This window comes from Panulirus ornatus, chromosome 7, assembly GCF_036320965.1.
Source record: "Panulirus ornatus isolate Po-2019 chromosome 7, ASM3632096v1, whole genome shotgun sequence".
Classification (NCBI taxonomy): domain Eukaryota; kingdom Metazoa; phylum Arthropoda; class Malacostraca; order Decapoda; family Palinuridae; genus Panulirus; species Panulirus ornatus.
The window spans coordinates 44,328,073-44,342,940 of NC_092230.1; the positions used below are offsets into that span (position 1 = coordinate 44,328,073).

Sequence of the window (14,868 nt, forward strand, 5' to 3'; positions counted from 1 at the left end):
CCATATTAGAGATGGAATGATGGAGTGAATAGGATTTTGAGTGCTCAGGGCCTAAATGTGCAAGAGAATGAAAGGTATGCACAGGATAGGGTGAATTGGAGAAATGTGGTATACAAAGAGTGACACACCAACAGTAAACTGAACTAAGGTAATTGAAACTGCCAGGGGATGGTACTTTGTTTTCAATGTAGTTCATATGACAGCTAAAGATTGGATATGAGCAAATGAAGCCTTTCCTTATTCTTTGGTACTATCCCAGTAATATAGGAATCAGAGAACAATTATGAAAGCAAGAAGAAAAAGAGAACTTGAAAAGAGGAAAGCAAGATAGTAAGAATCAAAGAAAAGCTTGTGGAAACATGGAGCAGGACAAGAGTGGATATAGTAAATTCTGAAACTATAAATGTATGTAAATGATAGCATAATATGATTTAAGGAATGGGGGCTCCATGAGTGAGCCCTTCTTTTATTTTACAAATAGGTAGTCTCACACACTGATGTATACAAAAAAAAAAAATTTCAAATAAATCAGCAACTCTTCTCCCTAGTAATCACACATCCATCTCACAACAACTTTTTCCCCTTTCTTAACCTGTAGTCACTTATCTTGTTTAATGCATTTGAGGAATTTAAGCATTCATTTTTGGTAAAATTAAAGGTCGAAGAAGCATTTTTATGTTGTGATCTAGTACACCTATTCCGTGTATGCTTATTGTACTGAATGCGTAGGCCATGATGCCCCAAACCCTTCATCCCATCCTCCCATTCCCATTCTGCCATAATTGATTGAAGGGAGAGGTGTATGGTAAGGTATCCTCTGCTTTTCTATCCTGTTTCTCCTTTTTTTTCAGACAACCTCATTATGGACCAACAGGTCTCCTGTTATCAGTCCTTCCCATATGTTCCACTTTTGACAAGATACCTCACCCATGTGCATAATCACTGTTTCCCTGAATACCTCCTGCTCCCCTTGTTTCATATACTCTTACCTTGTGCCACTGTTCAGTCAATCTCTCTTGATATCTCTGCTCACAGACCTCCTTTCTAAGTTCACTCATTTTCACCACATCTTTCATACACATCATATCCTGTCTTCATTTTTTTTCCATACTATTTGCCATTTCCTGCATTAGCAAGGTAGCGTTAAGAACAGAGGGCTGGGCCTTTGAGGAATTATCCTCACTTGGCCCCCTTCTCTGTTCCTTCTTTTGGAAAATTAAAAAGAAACGAGAGGGGAGGATTTCCAGCCCCCCGCTCCCTCCCCTTTTAGTCACCTTCTATGACACACTGGGAATACATGGGAAGTATTCTTTCTCCCCTATACCCAGGGATAATCCTGTCATCATACAACCACAAAAAAAATTCTCATTCTCCTCCATCAAGAAATGATTAGACATTCTAATTGCTGACCTCTGTATGTTCACTTTCAACAGCCTCTCCTTTGCACACCTATAAATCAGCACATAGTCCAATAATGCACATTGACCCCAACCTCATTCATCCTTGTACACTTACTGCACGTATGCACTTTTTTTGTAAACCAAGACTCCCAGTCACCAGTCCTCCTTCAGCACACAACTCAACAAGCTCTTCCCCATTTTGCTTATTCTGGAAAACCCATCCCACCTATTTTTATCAACAGCCTTATCACCCACTTATGCATGTAGATCTCTTCACACCAAGATTCAGTCCCGTGCATCAAAGCTGCCTCAAAATTTCAGCAGTTATACTATCGTACCTGTTGGTTATGTGTAGGGCTTTAGGTAATTCATACAACCTACAGAGTGCTTGATATACTTTTTTTCATAGGCAGAGGAAGGCAGGGAGATAGAAATTTTACAGTCCATAAAGCACATACAATTGACGTGTTTGATATACCTTCTCTGATAGTTTCACAGCTTTTTCCATGCACTGAATAGAATCAGTAATTGTTTCTTTTATGCTGTTACATTTTGATGCAGGCACAGTATGCTCTTTCCAAAGACTTGGGTGGTATTATGGTTTGGGACACTGTCACTGATGACTTTGGAAACTACTGTGGTTTGGGACACAATCCACTCCTGACAGCAATTGCCACCACACTTAATGGCAGTTCACCCACTACTGCTTTAGTGTCTCAGCATGGAGGATCCAATATCCCTCCAACAGATCATGCACCAACAAAGCCATGGAGGAATAAGGAGTCCAAAGAAGAGAGCCATCTTGGTGGAAGAAAAGGCACAACTGATGATAGAGCTAATGATTCTACAGGCATAAACAGCATCACTACAACTAGAAAAAACCCAAGTGTTGTTCACAATGAAGGAAGCGGGTTGGAACAAACAACTGAGCTTCCTTATGCTTGGCTGGCATGGTATGTCTCTTGACCTCTAGTTATACATTATTTTTATTTTATTCATAATTTGAAAGATGGGTGATTATTGGTGCATATGCACCTGGGCATGAGAAGAAAGATCATGAGAGGCAAGTGTTTTGGGAGCAGCTGAATGAGTGTGTTAGTAGTTTTGATGCACGAGACCGGGTTATAGTGATGGGTGATTTGAATGCAAAGGTGAGTAATGTGGCAGTTGAGGGAATAATTGGTATACATGGGGTGTTCAGTGTTGTAAATGGAAATGGTGAAGAGCTTGTAGATTTATGTGCTGAAAAAGGACCGGTGATTGGGAATACCTAGTTTAAAAAGCGAGATATACATAAGTATACGTATGTAAGTAGGAGAGATGGCCAGAGAGCGTTATTGGATTACGTGTTAATTGACAGGCGCGCGAAAAAGAGACTTTTGGATGTTAATGTGCCGAGAGGTGCAACTGGAGGGATGTCTGATCATTATCTTGTGGAGGTTAAGGTGAAGATTTGTATGGGTTTTCAGAAAAGAAGAGTGAATGTTGGGGTGAAGAGGGTGGTGAGAGTAAGTGAGCTTGGGAAGGAGACTTGTGTGAGGAAGTACCAGGAGAGACTGAGTACAGAATGGAAAAAGGTGAGAACAATGGAAGTAAGGGGAGTGGGGGAGGAATGGGATGTATTTAGGGAATCAGTTATGGATTGCGCAAAAGATGCTTGTGGCATGAGAAGCGTGGGAGGTGGGTTGATTAGAAAGGGTAGTGAGTGGTGGGATGAAGAAGTAAGATTATTAGTGAAAGAGAAGAGGGAGGCATTTGGACGATTTTTGCAGGGAAAAAATGCAATTGAGTGGGAGATGTATAAAAGAAAGAGACAGGAGGTCAAGAGAAAGGTGCAAGAGGTGAAAAAGAGGGCAAATGAGAGTTGGGGAGAGAGAGTATCATTAAATTTTAGGGAGAATAAAAAGATGTGCTGGAAGGAGGTAAATAAAGTGCGTAAGACAAGGGAGCAAATGGGAACTTCAGTGAAGGGGGCTAATGGGAGGTGATAACAAGTAGTGATGTGAGGAGATGGAGTGAGTATTTTGAAGGTTTGTTGAATGTGTTTGATGATAGAGTGGCAGATATAGGGTGTTTTGGTCGAGGTGGTGTGCAAAGTGAGAGGGTTAGGGAAAATGATTTGGTAAACAGAGAAGAGGTAGTAAAAGCTTTGCGGAAGATGAAAGCCAGCAAGGCAGCAGGTTTGGATGGTATTGCAGTGGGATTTATTAAAAAAGGGGGTGACTGTATTGTTGACTGGTTGGTAAGGTTATTTAATGTATGTATGACTCATGGTGAGGTGCCTGAGGATTGGCGGAATGCGTGCATAGTGCCATTGTACAAAGGCAAAGGGGATAAGAGTGAGTGCTCAAATTACAGAGGTATAAGCGGAAGTGAATCATAGGGTGGGGGAGGGGGCGAAAATCCTGGGAGCCTTGAAGAATGTGTGGAAGTCGAGAACATTATCTCGGAAAGCAAAAATGGGTATGTTTGAAGGAATGGTGGTTCCAACAATGTTGTATGGTTGCGAGGCGTGGGCTATGGATAGAGTTGTGCGCAGGAGGGTGGATGTACTGGAAATGAGATGTTTGAGGACAGTGTATGGTGTGAGGTGGTTTGATCGAGTAAGTAATGTAAGGGTAAGAGAGATGTGTGGAAATAAAAAGAGCATGGTTGAGAGAGCAGAAGAGGGTGTTTTGAAATGGTTTGGGCACATGGAGAGAATGAGTGAGGAAAGATTGACCAAGAGGATATATGTGTCGGAGGTGGAGGGAACGAGAAGTGGGAGACCAAATTGGAGGTGGAAAGATGGAGTGAAAAAGATTTTGTGTGATCGGGGCCTGAACATGCAGGAGGGTGAAAGGCGGGCAAGGAATAGAGTGAATTGGATCGATGTGGTATACCGGGGTTGACGTGCTGTCATTGGATTGAATCAGGGCATGTGAAGCGTCTGGGGTAAACCATGGAAAGTTGTGTGGGGTCTGGATGTGGAAAGGGAGCTTTGGTTTCGGGCATTATTGCGTGACAGCTGGAGACTGAGTGTGAACGAATGGGGCCCTTTGTTGTCTTTTCCTAGTGCTACCTCGCACACATGAGGTGGGAGGGGGGGATGGTATTCCATGTGTGGTGAGGTGGCGATGGGAATGAATAGGGGCAGACAGTGTGAATTGTGTGCATGGGTATATATGTATGTGTCTGTGTGTGTATATATATGTGTACATTGAGATGTATAGGTATGTATATTTGCGTGTGTGGACGTGTATGTATATACATGTGTATGGGGGTGGGTTGGGCCATTTCTTTCGTCTGTTTCCTTGCGCTGCCTCGCAAACGCGGGAGACAGTGATAAAGCAAAATAATAATATAATATTGAAAGAAACAAACATTTATAAAATTAACAGCAGTCCGACCAAATCACTGCATGTCTTCCCATCCCTCACTTCCTCTTCACATTTTGTCTATTTCTTCATTGTCTCTTCAACCTCATGATGTCTTCCTTATCTCCATCTTACCTGTTTTACATAATTTTTTTGTTCCACAACTTTCATATTCATCATTGCTTATTTTGTTCATGATTCTTTATTCATAACTGATCATCCATATGTTATAGTATCTGTAGCTTTCATTCTCTTGCACTTTCCTTCGATACTTTATATCCATTTACAATAGATTCTCCTTCGATGCTTTATATCCATTTACGATAAATTTTCAACCCATTATATCCATTTACGATAGATTCTCCTTCGATACTTTATATCCATTTACGATAAATTCTCAACCCATACTAAATTGTGTCTTGTTAGATTTTTAAAGGAAAAAAATATTAGTCTGAAAACACCTTAGAATGCTCTTATCAAAAGTAACCCCTGAGATATGTTGCACATATCTGGTTTATGTGTAAACTAAATTCAGTTCTAAATTTGTCTTTTTGAAGCATGGAATACACTTCAACTGTTTGAGTAAAAGGGAAAGTAAAGCAGTATGAAGGTCCTCTAGGGGATCAGACATAGTTTGGTATGGCAGGTTGTATCTCTCTAACCTGGCACTCTGTGGTCCGGCAGGTTGTATCTCTCTCATCTGGCACTCTGTGGTCCGGCAACGCCCATGGTCTGGCACATTTTGAATCTGCCGCCATTAGTTTGTGGATCTGTCACAAAGATAGCATTGTTAGCAGTGCTAAGGCACCAAGATCTGTTTACAGTGCATCAGCCACACCAATTAACAGTCCTGTTGATTTCTTATAGCCCCAAAACAAGTGTATAATGCTAATGAATCTGCCTTGTATTGGAGTTGTATACCACGAAAAACCCTTGCCCAAGATACTGAGGAGTCTCCGTCTGGGGGTAAAGATTTCAAAGATGGGCTAACAGTTATTGGCTGCAGCGATACTGCAGGAACACATATGACCAAACTGATGGTAATTGGCAAGAGTGTTAACCCAAGGGCCTTTAAAGGGGTCAGTTTCTGTTTTCCAAGATTTTCTGCAGTCTCGCAATGGCCAGGTCCCAAAGTTGCCAGATTAAAGAGGCACAGCCTGTAATGGTATTTTTGTCTGACCAATTTGGAGTCGATTTCTCTGAGAGCCACTTCAGCATTTTTTAATGAGTGTCAATTGGCTTCATTAATATTCATATTTGAGAAGTTTAGTATCATCTGTCCTTTTGTTTAACAAAGTCATTGAAAGGGTCTTAACTCTTTCTTGAAACCTGAGGCCATAACCAGACTTACTTTTTGAAGCCTTAAAATGCTACCCCTATACATATATGTTTTACTGAGAAAGAATCTGTGGTGATGGATTCAGTATCTTTAGAGTTTTTATCTAGTCTTTCTCATGACAAGAATGATGTCAGAAGCACTACAGCTGTATGAGCTTACCATAGTCACATGCAGATTAGGTTGATTTTTATTTATTTTTTTTCTTAGGAAACAAGTAGTTTCTTAGTCTCAGCCTAATTAGGACCTGTCAGAGGTCCTGAATCTTTTACCGACTGACTCAGGAATATTTTTAATGAAATAATTTTCCGTAAACCTTCATGATCAGGAAAAGGAGCTGGATAGCCATGTAGTGTATAGATATAGAATTTACTTAAGTTAGAAGTGTAATTTTGAATGGAAATCCAAACCTGTAGTTTCTTAATTAAATGAGACTTTTTTCCTAACAATCCTGAAAAATTTCTGCATTGAAGCATCATCATTTCATGCTGGTTTAAGATTTTAGTTATTTCTTGATCTCTTAGATTATTATTGATGAATTTTTTTATTTGTTCATTGTAAGCTCCGTCAAGCCTTTTTCACATGAGGTGTCTTTGAGTGAATTTTATGGGATCAAACTTTCATATATTGGGCTCTGTACTAGAAAGAATGTACCATATCCTTCTAATGTGACCTTTTATTCAAAGGATAGCAAAAGTATTTTTGGAATACAACTTGTACCTTAGTGCAACAGAATCTATATTTTGATCTGATTGAACTCCTTTGTGTGACTTTGGATATGCAGTTAATAGAAGATGGTCTCAGATTGAAGGAAGGTCACTATTAAGTATAATTTTTTTGGTTGTGCTTCATAGTTTTGCTTTAAATTTCTCCGTCAAAAGCTTATTGGGCTCTGCTTGTAGTGATAAAGAAACAAAATCAATTAAATGCAGTGCCCTATAAATACCCATTTAGTGTCCTTTTCCTTCATTCATTCTTTTTTTTCAATAAACCATTTCATGATTTAGATGGTAACAGGCCTAAGGGAGGTGCCAGCAGTCACTGAATGAATCGTTGAAGCATACTGTGCACAGTGACGTCGGCTGTGCTGTGACATCATGGAGTGGAGAAGGGAGCTGTATTGTTGTTTAACCTTGTAGACTAGCATTCACTGCTCCCATACATTTCAAGTTATGATGGTTAAAGGAGATGAATTTTCATAGATGCAAACCATTCTGGGAGTGAAACTTGTTTGAAACCCTTCAAATGCAAGAACTCTCTCGTATGTCATAGAACTCTGCTTTCGGTAGAGAATGGTTTTTCATTCTTCAACATCCTTGTATTTATTGTATGGGTGTAGTCTCATAATATAGGATTGTATTTGTATAAGCTAGTGATTGTGAATTAACAAATCTTGTTTTCATATTAATTTTATGTTTCTTTAACAGGCCTTTCTTCAGGCGGTTACAAGAACAGGAACAAAACCTTAACTCAATTTCTACAACAGAATCCTCTCTGTTTAACTCTCGGATATCCACTCCTTACCAATCAAACTTCCAGTCTCATTCATTTGCTTTGTCATCTCCTTCTAGATTCAACTCAAGATTATCTACTACCACTCAACCTACTGTATTTTCATCTCTTTTGTCTCCATCATCTTCCTCATCAGCAGCGTCAGCATCATGGTTTGCAGAGTGTAAGGAACTAGGTCATGCTCCTGATCCATTTTCTTGTAGTTCCTTCTACAAATGCACCAACAGTTTTGCCTACAAGTGAGTTAATGATCCTTTTGGAAAATTATCTTGGGGGGGACCAAATCATTATTTTCTTACATAGATATTTTAAGGGTTTTCATTAAGTTCACTGACATAAAACATGTTAAAGTTGCCTTTCACTGTTAGTTTTTGCATTCTCTTAGGAAAGTATTTATTAGACAGACCACCTAACCATATTAAACACTATTTTATGCATCCCATATGTTATATTTATCTTATTTATTATATTTTGTCGCTGTCTCCTGCGTTAGCAAGGTAGGGCAAGGAAACAGATGAAAGAATGGCCCAACCCACCCACATACACATGTATATACATTCACGTCCACACATGCACATATACATACCTATACATCTCAACGTATACATATATATACACACACTGACATATACATATACACACATGTACATAATTCATACTGCCTGCCCTTTTTCATTCCTGTCGCCACCCTGCCACACATGAAATGACCACCCCCTCCCCCCGCATGTGTGTGAGGTAGCGATAGCGCTAGGGAGAGACAACTAAGGCCACATTCGTTCACACTCAGTCTCTACCTGTTATGTATAATGCACCGAAAACACAGCTCCCTTTCCACATCCAGGCCCCATAAAACTTTCCAAGGTTTACCCCAGACGCTTCACATGCCCTGATTCAATCCATTGACGGCACGTTTCCCGGGATACCACATCGTTCCAATTCACTCTATTCCTTGCACGCCTTTCACCCCATGCATGTTCAGGCCCCAATCACTCAAAATCTTTTTCACTTCATCTTTCCACCTCCCATATGTATCATTTACTTATTTTTTTTACATGATACACATATTTTTATATACTGTATACATTATTTACATACAGTTTGCATGCACATAACATTATTTACATAAGCAGATTAAAATACTTTTCATTCAAGATATGAATGCTGGAGCTAGAGAAATTGTTTCCATTATTATAGTATTGACATCAGTAATTACTGTGTAAATCTAGCTTCTTGCTCTGTTGATGCATTTACACTCGTTTTGATGATTTATTGGCGACCATTTTGCAAGATATTTTTTCCAGTTGTGTTGTTACGTTGCTTGTGATATCTGTGGGTAAGATATTTCGTCATATCATTAACTGGGAATTTAAAACATTGCTGCCAAAATCCTTACCTGTGTACTGGCACATCACAGACATCAAAGTAAATGAGAACACTGGCATGTCACAGCCCAAGGGTTGATAAGTATCATATGGCTTAGGCTGAAAATCATGTATAGAATGCCACCAGGCTAATAGTAAATGGCAAAAAACTAGAGTTCAACAACTTATTTAGGAAAAGCACTCCTAATATTGTTGGAGTAAATTAGACAATACACACACTAGAGTTAAAATTTGATGTAATCTGTCCTGAAAGATATATAATAGCAAGTAGGGACATAGGAGTTAAAGAGATGGGGGTTAAGAATATTGAATGGGAAATGGTGATCTATGACCAAAATATAGACCACTATCATACAAGGTTCTTTGACCTCTACAGAGGAGTTTAGAACATGGGTACCATTACATGCACATAAAGGAGACTCTTCTCACACTACAGGCAGACTGCACCCACACCACGCATTGATAGATATATTTTTATTGATGCATGTTTCAGTCCACAGCATCTGCTGGTGCCACTACTGCTCAATTTGCTGTCATCATCGCCAACATCACTGCTGCTACACCATTTAACTTGATAATTCCTTATCTTCTTTCATACATGATTCCTAAGATTTCTGTTTCTAATATTAATGAATTAATTGCATTGAATTTCTTATTCAGTTTTTGAAAAAAAAAAAAAAAGCGGTAAATATTTTATGTATTCACAGGATTTTTTTTTTCCAGCCATGCGAGATTATATATACATGAATAATGATTGAGGTGCATGTTGTCACCTTTGACTGAAAAAATTTATGCTAGAATGTCCCTGATGAAAATTGTATGAAAATGAATGACATTGATTCATTGCAGGTTTGCGTGCCCTGGTGGGCTGTTATGGCACCAGGATCTGCTATCCTGTGACTGGCCTAGTGCTGTCCAGTGCATCCTCCCACTCAGCAAGCCAAATATCCGACTGTTTTTGCCCCCAGAGGTCTCACACTTTTAGAATTTACTAATATTGTTTTCATCATGGTTTACGCTAGGTAAGTCATGATTATTCATAACACTTGAGACCTTCACTTTAGAATCTTGAGCAAGCAAAATGTTCTACTTTCATAATTTTTCCCAGCACCTTTAAGATCTGATTCATCCTTTCCTAGTATGTTGCACTTTAGTACCCTACCTTTGATTCATGTCCTCACAGCTTTGCTCACTTTGTACCACAGTCACCTTCAACATCTTTCAGTATGCTCGTTCTGATCCTTTTTCTTATAACCTACTTACTGTTGTACCTCTTTGCTTTACCTCCTTGCCCCACTCATTCCTGTATCTTTCTCTGACTGCACTGGTATGTTTCACCCCTATACCTTCAACCATTCTTTTCCAAGCATTTCCCTATCCCCCTGTATCTTTCTAACCAAGTACCTCCCATTTTTCTACCTCATGTGTTTGTCTTACAGCATTTCACTCATGTACGCTTGATACTTTACCTCTTAATCATGTCTCCTTGTTTTTGTTTTCCTCGCCTAGGTTTCACCTGCAAACAGTATTCTTTCCGTTTTGCCTTTGACTCTGCACTCTTATTTACAATCATTTTTAACCTTGTTTTCAGCTGTCATTGTCCTGAAGAGTATGTAGATATCTTTATTTTCTTTGTCATGCATTGAAATTCATGAAGTTTTTCTTTATGCTGTAGGTTTCAATCAGACATAATTCCTCAGTGAGGCCAGGCCAAATGAAATACTATAAAGGGCTTAAATGACAGAAAAGTGGAGAGAAAAAGGGGAAAATTATCTAAGAATTTTAGATGGAGTGGAAAGCTGGTTTGTAAATAGGGAAGGGTCAAATGACAGAAAGAGTAGAGAGCTCAAGAACTTGGTGGCTTAGAGAAAGAAACAGACATTTAGACAGTACTTTTGCAATGTAGTTGCCTGCCAAGTATTTCATGGTGTAACTAATGGGAAGGGCACATAAAAATCCAGTTTTCAGGAGCACAAACTAGAGTAGCATCTATGGAAGAGGAAAAGACAACCAACACTGTGAGAATGTTTCTCTTTTTTTTGCCTTTTCTTAGAATCTTACTGGTATGACCCCATTCTCATGACTTTCTCTACTTCTTGACATTCAACTGTAAGTTCCATCAAGTGATTTGTTCTTGCTTCCTAGCTATCATTTATTCTTTGTTCGGATGTTTCTATATCAGTCCAAAGGCTATTATGGACTTTTGCTTAATAATCTCCCCTTGTGCAACTTCCCTCATTTGTATTGTGGCTTATCTTTGAGTTATCTAATTCTATCATACAGTGTGCTCCTCCATATCCTTTAACTTATCTAAAATCTGCCTTTCCAATATTTCAAAGTATTCTTGAATTGCCTTTACTTTCTTAAGTCTCCTGTCTTCCATGCCCTATGTTTTCAATCTTTGATTGTACAAACAACCTCTTTGGTTATTTTATCTACTACTTCCCTCTGCCCTTCTGTTTCAGAATCTCCCCACCCATTGACTTGGCTCCTCTTCCTACTTTGCAGCTCTCTGGTTTTCTTCAATCCTAGACTTACCATTTATCTGGCTATCTACTTATCTTCCCAGCTTTCATTTCCTCGGCTTTATGGTTATCTTCAGTTACAGGATTAGCTCTTACTTGGCATATTCTCTGAGTATGCTTATGTGTAACTGCAGAGCCATGAGATAGGGAAAGTAGTGAGGGTTTTTTGAAAGAGCAATTGGAAGAAGTTGAGTTTTAGAGGCATTAAACCTAAGTAGGTATTGTTTACCCACTGGGAAATCCTGCTAATTTCTGGTCTTATGAATAAGGTGGGTGAAATGAAATGAGATATAGATTGACCAAGAAAAGATGGAGCATGTCCCAAAGATGTGAAGGAATGTAGCACTGACTCCTCAGCATATCAGTGGGTTTAGTTTTTGTTGCAGAAAAAAGTTTTTGATTAAAAGAAGAAAGAGTGTAGGAGACGATAGAGCCTTGAGGGATATAATTGTTGATAGGAAAAGAGGAAGAGGTTGATCCATCAACATTTACAGAGTTACTTTTGACAGATGGGAGTGATATACGTTACAGAACTGGGTGAAAGAGGAAAGTTTCAAAGACGGGGAGCTAGGAAATCAGAATTCATTGCCACATAATATAAAAACCATTCAAGGTGTCCCTGGCTACTGTGCATCTCAGGATTCCAGTCTTGTTTTTAGATTTTCATTGCTCAATCTGTGACTTTTAAGTGTTTTAATGCATTTTTACTCTGGACCTCACAACATGTATAATATTGTATGTCAACAAAACCGAATAAAAAGAGAAATAGAATAGGATAAGGTAAATATGATACAGCTGTAAAATACAATACATTGCCATTGAAAAAAATGATTATGAACTGTCAAGGACTGAGTGCATGATAAATGATTGCAAGGTTCAATCGATTTTTGGAACATGACATCATCATTTGTATTGGATACATTCATCATATATCTCTACATAGCAGTCCTTGACAGCTTGACATAGTAGTCATTGACAACTTGTTTAAAGGCCCAGAGATTATTTCAAGGGAGTATTTTTCATAAGAATCAGACTTATTTGAATAAGGTTATGATTTAACATGCTTGTCACATGATTCCATGTTGAACTTTACAGAGTAGTATTCACTAGATATTTGGAAATAAGCTTAAAGTAACTAGATATTCACTGAAATTATGCATATTATCACATTATGTATCTAGTAGCTGTTTCCTAGAATTTTATTTGTGCAATTGTCTCCAGATTAATTTCAAGCTTCCAAGTATTGTAGACCCATCATAAACACTGGAAACCTACTGTAAAGAGCTGTTTCTTGATTAGATCATTATTAAATTAGGACAGCACCTCTTCACTAAACTTACTGAAATATTGTTAGAAATGTGGAAGAAAATATCAGTCAGGAGTGATAGACTAAAACGGCTATTGTGATATTCCCAGGATTATCATGATAGCAATGTGTGCTCCATTAATTTAACATGCATTCGTCATCCATTTTAGACCAGGAATTATCATTGTTTTATTATAGGATTTATTTTCTTTCACATATACACATATTGTATGAGAATTAAACTATTGATTATTTATATACTGTATTGCCATCCTTATATATGAATTTCTTTTAATCTTCTTACCAGTATATATTTATTATGTTTCTCTCCCTAGCTCTTTTTCTCTTTCTCACTAAGTTCTTTCATACATTAACTTCATATATATCACCTAGAGTTTAGAATAATGAAATTATATGGTCAGTGAATGTATATTAGAGATCATTACAGTGTACTCTAAACTTATGAAATAAAATATTTATATTTTATTTATTATACTTTATCACTGTCTCCTGCGTTAGTGAGGTAGCGCAAGGAAACAGATGAAAGAGTGGCCCAACCCAACCACATACACATGTATATACCTACACATCCACACAAGCACATATACATACATACCTACACATCTCAACATATACATATATATATACACACACACAGACATATACAATTATACACATGTACATGATTCATACTGTCTGCTCTTATTCATTCCCGTCGCCACCCCGCCCATGCATGAAATGACAACCCCCCACATGTGCGTGAGGTAGCGCTAGGAAAAGACAACAAAAGCCACATTCGTTCACACTCAGTCTCTAGCTGTCATGTATAATGCACCAAAACCACAGCTCCCTTTCCACATCCAGGCCCCACAAAACTTTCCATGGTTTACTCCAGATGCTTCACATGCCCTGGTTCAAGCCATTAACAGCACATTGACCCCGGTATACCACATCATTCCAGTTCACTTTATTCTTTGCATGCCTTTCACCCTCCTCCATGTTCAGGCCCCGATCACTCAGAATCTTTTTCACTCCATCTTTCCACCTCCAATTTGGTCTCCCACTTCTCATCCCCTCCACCTCTGACACATATATCCTCTTTGTTAATCTTTCCTCACTCATTCTCTCCATGTGACCAAACCATTTCAAAACACCCTCTTCTGCTCTTTTAAACACAATCTTTATATTACCACACATCTCTCTTACCCTTTCATTTCTTACTTGATCAAACCACCTCACACCACATATTGTCCTCAAACATCTCATTTCCAGCACATCCACCCTCCTCCACACAACTCTATCTATAGCCCATGCCTCACAACCATATAACATTGTTGGAACCATATATATATGTTACACTTATCAATTAACCACATATCTGATCCTAATATGCATGATGAATTATTGAGTCAACACAACAATAGATGTCTCAGACTGTGAAAAATGCTATTAGGATGAAAGGAATATATTTGTAAATATTTACTCGATCCCAAGGAAGTTCTGAAATCAGAATACTGGAAAAAAGAAACTCTCTTAATATAAAATGGTTTTCCTTAAATGTATTTATTTATTTATTTATTTTGCTTTGTCGCTGTCTCCCGCGTTTGCAAGGTAGCACAAGGAAACAGACGAAAGAAATGGCCCATACACATGTATATACACACACGTCCACACACGCAAATATACATACCTATACATCTCAATGTACACATATATATACACACACAGACACATACATATATACCCATGCACACAGTTCACAATGTCTGCCTTTATTCATTCCCATCGCCACCTCGCCACACATGGAATACCATCCCCCTCCCCCCTTATGTGTGCGGGGAAGCGCTAGGAAAAGACAACAAAGGCCTCATTCATTCACACTCAGTCTCTAGCTGTCATGCAATAATGCCCGAAACCACAGCTCCCTTTCCACATCCAGGCCACACACAGCTTTCCATGGTTTACCCCAGACGCTTCACATGCCCTGATTCAATCCACTGACAGCACGTCAACCCCGGTATACCACATCGATCCAATTCACTCTGTTCCTT

The 14,868-nt window shown here is 38.7% G+C and overlaps 1 protein-coding gene across 4 annotated transcripts in view; it reads left to right on the forward strand.

Annotated features, from left to right (window-relative positions):
• LOC139749590 (chitinase-3-like protein 1) overlaps positions 1–13,303 on the forward strand; it is a 94,029-nt gene extending 80,726 nt beyond the window's left edge. For 3 of the 4 annotated variants that reach the window (XM_071663676.1, XM_071663675.1, XM_071663674.1), the window contains 3 exons: positions 1,962–2,353; positions 7,520–7,843; positions 9,836–13,303. In XM_071663676.1, the coding sequence (XP_071519777.1) occupies positions 1,962–2,353; positions 7,520–7,843; positions 9,836–9,971 (852 nt within the window). In that variant the 3' untranslated portion in view covers positions 9,972–13,303. The remainder of the gene's footprint in view (positions 1–1,961; positions 2,354–7,519; positions 7,844–9,835) is intronic. The other variant, XM_071663677.1, reaches the window with a different exon arrangement.
• Positions 13,304–14,868: the final 1,565 nt, after the last annotated feature.